We start from the raw sequence: 7,838 nt of genomic DNA on the forward strand, positions 1-7,838 counted from the left end.
TCAAGGACTTCTTTATAACAGGATTGCACTGTAAGCCCACTAATCTACCTACCTACCTACATTGTATATGATCTAATTCATCTATGAATCCTTATGTCAATGTGTTTTTTGTAGGAGGTCAAGGCGGCAAAAGGCAAGAGTCCTCTCGGGAAGGGCTTTGGCAAAGGACTTGGAAACCTGCTCAAGGGCAAGCAGGGACCAGGCAAGGTGGTCCACATCCTAGACAAGAAGGTTGCAGAGGTACGTATACAGGCTCATTGGTCTGTCATGTGTGCTGCACGTGATGTTTTTGTTGTTAAGTTGTTTTTTATGTTTTTGTTGGTGGTGCTTTTCGGCTCCTTTTGTTTGCAGGAAGCGTGTCATGTGGCATAGCTTCTCAAGTTGATAAGTTCTTGGATGTTTTTGCTCACTCTGCACCATTTTGGATGCTTCCTCACTCAACTTTGCACTTTATGTGGCATGAGTAGATATAAAACTTGATTACTTTAAATGTGGAAATTTTGCAGAATGGACATTTTTTCACATTTTGCGCGACCAGGAACTAGCATGAAAATAAAAGCGAGCGAATGTTTTTTATTGTGATATACACCGCTATGTATTGTCTTGATTCCACAGAATTAAAATCACATGAAATTCATCTTACTCGACAGAGCACAAAGAATTACTTGCACAAAAATATCCACTTTTTACAATATACTTTAAACTCTGCAAGAGTTGTTCAGTGCATATCACAGTTCTTTGTGTACATGAGCAAATAGGAATCTCTTGAATGTATGGAAGATTTTATTTTTTTCATTGTATGAGGTCACCGATTCAAACAGATGTAGAAAGGCAGCTTGACTGTGGCAGAGAGAAATTTTGTAATCTGTTGTTCATAGAAATAATTATTGTCCTCATTAGTTTGTGACCATGATGAAGAGAGCAAAATTGAATGCAAATTTGCATGGAGATTATGGGCGTACATTTCCAGATCAAATGTTGAGATACTGTATCACGTCGTGATATGTTAGAAAAGGTGATAGCATTTTCATGATTGTGAATGTAAAGCGTGATGCTCTCTCCCCCCCCCCCCCCCTCCTTCCCATTGACCAATACTGTGAAATTACAGGCTGTTGCCTTTTGCATATCATGGCCATTAGTATGAAAGCTATGATAGTTTTCATATGATGAAGGTTCTTTCCTTTTTCCTAATATTTAATTGTTGTTGCATAAAACCATTTGCAAGATACAAGCCGAGTACAAGGAAATCCTGTGACTAGGAGGTTGCCAGGCCTGCTTTACCTTGTTATAGCCAATACCTTAACTCTAAACATGTAGTAATAAAAACAAGAGACAAGCTATAGAAATTGAAACTGCTGAATTAGCATTGTTGTAAGGGAGTTTGTTATAAGGGGGTTTCTCTGTACTGAGCTTTCCATTGGTGGTAGGGATAGGGTAATTGACCCCTGTTCCCCCCCCCCCCCCCCCCATATCACTGCTGCATCTGGTGCACAATTTCATGTCTATCAAGCCATTTTTCTGATATGATATCTCTATACTACTACTCTCGCTCTCCACCAATCTTCCTTTTTTTGTTGTTGGGTTTTCCCCCTCCCCCCTCCATCTGTGCAGGCTTTCCTGTCTAAACTGCACTATGCCATCGCCAAGGAGACAAAGGCGGTCCTTTGAGGAAACAAACTGAGATATCCTCACCCCCACTACGTTGGAGTGAAATTCTCACATTAGAACGGCTTCAACTGTTACTGCAGGGAAAGCGCATGGATCTCCTCATTATTATCAATGTGTTGGGGGTTGTCATTCTCTTTTTGTGTTTTTGTATATAGGTCGATGGGCAAACGTAGTGTGTGAGCAGAGAATTTGTAAAGATTTTGAGTATTTTTTAGATAGAACTTTACACGTCTGTCTGGCTCTCTTTCTCGGATGAAGAGAGCTATTCCTGATGTATCCTTTCATTACAAGGGTGTCCCTCAAGCACCAGTTAGAGATGGTAGACCATGAGTGTGGATGAGATCGTTGTGATGAGGTGGTTGTGGTTGAAAAAAAGATATGATTTGAAAAACATGCACTTTCTTTTTCTCTACATGTGATGTACTACGAATGAGATGCTTATAAAGTCACATCATTTTAAGACAAGTTCAACTAAATCTCCTATTTGCCAATCATTTCTTTAGAGTAAATCTCCTTTTTGATCTGTTTGTAAGGTCTGTATGTAGTATTGTAGAAATCCCTGCCAAGTATCACAAACCAAATTTTTACAGTGGTACTATGGCAAGTGTCAAGTGTGAATAAATTATCATTGCCATAAGCTTACTAGAGAAAGAAAAAATGAGGAATTAGAAAGAATGGATTATGTAACACATAGAACAGTACACCTTAATAAAGTCCATGTAACTCTGTGTGCTCATGATACAATTACAACTAGGAGATCATAATATGAGCTGTGTAGGTATTTTCCTTGGTAGGTGTACAAGGTGTGGACAGTGGCTACACTATTAAGGAAACTTTATTTGATTTGTTATTGTTTGCATTGATATTTGTTGCTGATATATGGTTTATTGTTTCTTTTGATGTTGCTGCTATTTGTTTTGTTGTGCTTTTATTTTGCTTTAATGCATATCTGCTTTTATATTTGCTATAATGTACATGAGGCTCCAAGCCAAAGGTTGTTGGTAACCTGAAGGAGGTTGTGACCCCCCAAGACATGAATGTGAAGACCAAAATTTGATTTTTTATTTCTTCTTGCTCCATTTTGGGGCTTTGCAGTTCCAAAACAACTTGCCAAAGAAAATGTTGGAATATCTTCAAGATGTATATGTATATTCCAATTAAATCGAGGTAACTGATGTTCTTTTCTCCATACAATATTGTAGCCCTCCCCCCTCCCCACCCCGAGACACCCCTTTGATTTTTGTCAGCCAGCTGAAATCTTTAGCTGCTAAAGTGCCCAAGTTGCACGTTTATTGTTGTCATGTAGTTAGCTATCAGATGGTCATTTTCCATCTTGTCCCAAGGAAAGTTGAACCTAGACAAATCATGTATTATTATTCTATCATTATTATCATCATCATCATCATCATCAATGGTAACAGAGAAAGAGAAAGATGAATGTTACCTTGAGTTAGGATAAAAGATTGGAATCGGTGTATCAAAGAATTAGAGTAGAGTAAAACCTGTGTGGCATTGCCTTCTTACGGGAGGTGTCGAGGCATTAATCAGTATCTTTATTATGTGTTTATGGTGTTGTTGTATCTCTTTGTCTTGCTGCAATGCGGTCTTTTTGTTTCTCTCAAATTATAGTGGAGCTAATACGGTCAGGTTGATGTACTTGTAGACTTTAGATTGTTATGAAGAGAAGGACACAAACTTTGTGTTTGTCTCCACACTTTGCAGAAGTCCATTTGATAGGACATCCATATTTTCCATACTTATTTCAACAGAGGTTTGAAAACTTCTTTTTTTTTTTTTTCATGTTTATAAGTTGAATTTGCAAAGTTCATTTTCAGGTTTTATGAAATATTTGATTTATCGCATGTTTGATGCACCATAACTTCTGCTTACCAATTCTAAAGGCTGAAAATTGTCCTCAGTACTATTTTGAGTGTTTCCAGTCATTTTGAATCTTCTTTTTGATATCGAGCAAGCAAATTCTCCAATATGTATAGACTGGTCAGGTGGCGTTTAATGTATTGCGTAGAAATACAAAAACTTAAGTAAGCCAAGGTAAAAAAGAGAAAAAAAAAAGAATAATTGGTTTCCATTGCTTATGAATGGTCCGTAACATGCAGAGAAATCTATTTTCAATTCTGTGGTTATCTTTGCAGTAGAATTGAAAAGATTAATAAATTCACAGATACATGATTATTTTAGGGAGTCATTCATTTGTTTTGGTTTTTTTTTTTTTTTTTTATTTGTATCGAAATGTTTTAACTTGAGCTGTTTTCTTACAGAGTACCATGTTTATATTACAAAGGGAAAAAAAAAAGGCATTTTTTAATTTTCTTCTCTCACTGCAATAAGCTTTGCTTGGACAGGCAGGAAATTTTGTTGTTGTTTTTTTCATCCTTGTTTTATGTGTGTTTGTTAATATCTTATTTTGCTGGGGCCATAAAATGTCTTTCTATCTCCTTTTCTTTCTTTCTGTTTTCGTGTACTGAAATATATTCATATTCCTGCCAGTGTGGCCACGTTAAACGCCAAATCATTCAAATTTCATCTCGAGCATCCAGTTCTGGAGTAGACTTCTTTTTACTTTGATGATCATCAAACTGGTGCGAGTATCCGTGAAACACAGACATAACATAATTATGTTGTTCCAGTTGGAGATTAGAATAATTTGATTTCTCGGAATATCTTGTCCCTTTTAGCAGTGTTTGATAGATTGTTCAGTACGTATGACTTAGCATGCCTTTACAGTATGTAGTGGGTTTTCCATTAATTGTTGCCTATAGTATCGTAGTGCATAGTCTGTAGTGCTGCCTCTTGATTTGTGCATGTTTATTCACACCAAATGAAAAAAAAAAAGTAAATGAATGAATAAAAGTACTACAGAGATACAGGGTTATACCAGACAACATGGGTGTGAAATAGGGTTATTAAACCCATGATATTGGCTATCTTGGATAGTAAGTACGAGTCTGTGATGGCTAAAGCCAACTTTTCTTCGCATACAAACAGGATGTGAGAACTATTCTGTAGACCTGCATGGAGGTGTAATTGCTTAGCTGTGAAAGGGTAAGACACCTATTTTGTGCAGACTTGGTCATGATTGAATCCAAGCGCAGTAATTTCTCATTTTTCTGAGAATCATCAAATGATGACAACTGGGAGAGGGTATGGTTACTGTAGGGACGTATGCATCAGACATAGGGTTTGTGTGTATGATGATGCGACAGCATTCATATACATTTTGGGGTAGAATGGAGAAGGTGTAGCGACAGTTTGTATTTGATAGAATATGTAATGTTTCAACAAAAAAAAAGTAATTTTTATACCCGTGCAGTATGTACATGAAATGTATATTTTGGGCTGAGACAGATTGTTTAATGGGTAATAGGCTGGGATGAAAACATGCATACATCAGTAGGTACTTAAATATGTATCTACCAGGGGCTCTGAAATATTTCACATTTTCTGGCAGCTCTGTGGTTATTATCCACTAATGTGTAACATCCATTTGAATGGGAAAGAGTTGTTTTTTTTTATTTATTCTTTCTTGTTCTTATTATTGCCATTGCCTTTGCTTTGAATGTTCAGTCCAATTTGAAGTGCTATCTTACAAATTCTCCTGTCATTTCAGATTTCAATACAGGAATACTTTTTTTGTGTGTGGAAAAAGATAGTTTTGAATATTTAACGTACCAGTTCATGCCAGTAAATTAAGCAGACTGGAGAAAGGACAGTTGGACATAACTAAATTTGGTAGCAAATACGCTTTGTGCTTTCTCACATTACATCAAATAAATCACAACTGCATTACTCTATGTTACGTCAGAGGTCTTGGCAAAGCCATCAACCTCTGTGCTGTAAAAAGTCTGCACAAAACAAAACAAAACAAAACAAAAAGAGAAGTAAAAGGAATTAGAGTGCCATGAAATTTCATCGTTAAAGTAACATACACAATCCATATTTGCAACATATTTTGACTGCCAATTCATAATTTTGATAACATTCCTGAAAAGTCAAGGTGGGTTAACTGTAAGACCCTACTGGTAGAATTATTTAAATGGTAACTGAAGGGGGAAGGCGTAAATTTCGTGATAAGTTATCAAAGTTAGAACACATTTTGAATTTGATGAAAGCATATTCAAAAGACCTGCTGTGTTGTGCAATCAGTGAATTTTTTAATGTTGTATTGTTTTTCTTCATCTTCTTTATTCATATTATTTTGCTGTGATTGTGAATTGTGGTTATAGGAGAGCTGTATGGAAAAAACAAACAAAACAAACCTGGCCTTCATCATGTGTATGTATTTTTGGTATGTTGTGGTAAATGTTTAGGATTTCTTATCTATTCCTTGTCTTCAACACAGTTCTTGGGAAAGTAATAATAAAGTCTACATGATAAAGACAAAAAAGGAAGGAGGAAAGGAAGAAATGAAAGTATGATATTTTTCTGTGTGTCTGATTATTTTTTTTTGTTACTGTTTCTCCAATGTTTCATTCCCATAAGGGAATGCTGCCATGGTGTGTTTCTTCCTACCTGTGATGATAAAAGTTGCCTTGGTTGTGGGGTATATCACACAAACATGGACGATTGATTGTATTGGATGGTTCCCCCTCCTCCCCGCTCCACTCTCTCATACACTTGCCCCATCCCTACAACAGATTTTTAGCATGGTTTAGCACGCAGGAGCCCCTCTAAAATCTAATCACTGAACAGGTATTTATATGAAACTAGTTAGCATGATAACAGAAGGACAATGCAAAACCAAAGTACACGTGACAGTAACGAAAAAAAAATTTGTCTTCTCTATCCTATCGTTTAAAAAAACAAAACAAGATTGACAGTCCCCTGGATATCATATTTTGACCTCACTTCTTGGAAATGGCAAAATGTTGTGTTTATTTAAACCTGTAAAATGACAATACAGCTGTACCTGTGTATTAGCCTTTAACTTACCATTTTGTCTTTAAAAAATAATACATTGAACTGTTCAAAGACGGAGTGTTCGGAAGAATTTTTTAAAATAAATCTTCATCATGTCCTATCCCACTCCTAAAAAGTCTATACCAAACTCCTCCAGTGAAGATGTTTAGTAGATCCTACTACAATACATGTGCTATTCCAGCAACAGTCAGCACTTACAATAAAAATCATTTGAGTTTAGAAATCATATTGTGTTGTTTGGTCATAAATTCACATATGTACCTCAAAGAAGAATCAATGCTGTAGTTTTGTTGGTTCTCAATACTAGAAACTGAAAAGCAGCTCTTTTGTATTCCATCAAGCACCATCTCCTGCAACCACAGTCAAAACGCCAAGTAAAAGGGATGGTATAGTTTTGGTTGAGATGATTGATGGGACTTCAGGTTTCCAACTTTTTTTTTGGTGGGGACGATGATAAACTTTTTATAAAATATCAGGAATTCAAAGTTTATTTGATGAAATTTGGTTTTGAAATGGCCCGAGATATCCATAAACAAAGAGGTCAGGAAAAAAAGGTGGGACCCACCTTTTATCAAGATTACTTTGTTCTACTTAGCTTTATGATATCTCTGCCATTTCAAACCCGACTTTCCTCAAATAAACTTTGAATACCCTTTGAATTGTATGCTCTTTAATATTTCACATGTGGTTTCTAATTATCTTGCAAATAGTTAAAATATGAATCCCTGTCTCAACCAAACCTATACTGTTCCTTTACATGGTGCTGCCAGGCAAGCAGTTTCATTATCCCCTACAAGATCCTGAAATTCTCACACACTCTGTGCAACACAAAAGTTCCTATTGGCAGTTAACCCGTTGAGGACGAGTCCCGAGTATACTCGGGCAAGCGTCTATGGGAAATGCATGTTGTAGCAAAATTAAACCGTCCTCAACGGGTTAAATAATTTAAAAAGAACAAGGAAGAAAAGACACTCACACTCAGAACACCGTGAAATATACAGACAATACACATCTTTGTTTTCATGTGCCTATTTCTCAATTCTGCTCTTCTTTAATTCATTAGATCGACATCTTTTTGTAATATCAGACACTGCTGAGAGAAAACACAATTTAAATTTGTATTTTTGTTTCTATCTCTCTCGAGGGAAGATATTCTCCTTCCAATAATTTCACACCAATTCAATTACACGGGTACTTCTCAGAAGACCCAGGATTTCCAGTAAACCAGATTT

At 36.3% G+C, this 7,838-nt stretch overlaps 1 protein-coding gene across 1 annotated transcript in view; it reads left to right on the top strand.

Annotated features, from left to right (window-relative positions):
- Positions 1-2,880, top strand: part of LOC140237699 (intermembrane lipid transfer protein VPS13A-like) — a 121,465-nt gene extending 118,585 nt beyond the window's left edge. Inside the window, exons 71-72 of the mRNA XM_072317624.1 lie at positions 115-240; positions 1,612-2,880. Of these exons, the coding sequence (XP_072173725.1) occupies positions 115-240; positions 1,612-1,668 (183 nt within the window). The 3' untranslated portion in view covers positions 1,669-2,880. The remainder of the gene's footprint in view (positions 1-114; positions 241-1,611) is intronic.
- The last annotated feature ends 4,958 nt before the right edge of the window (positions 2,881-7,838 follow it).

The sequence above is a fragment of the Diadema setosum genome, chromosome 14 (assembly GCF_964275005.1).
Source record: "Diadema setosum chromosome 14, eeDiaSeto1, whole genome shotgun sequence".
NCBI classification, from domain to species: domain Eukaryota; kingdom Metazoa; phylum Echinodermata; class Echinoidea; order Diadematoida; family Diadematidae; genus Diadema; species Diadema setosum.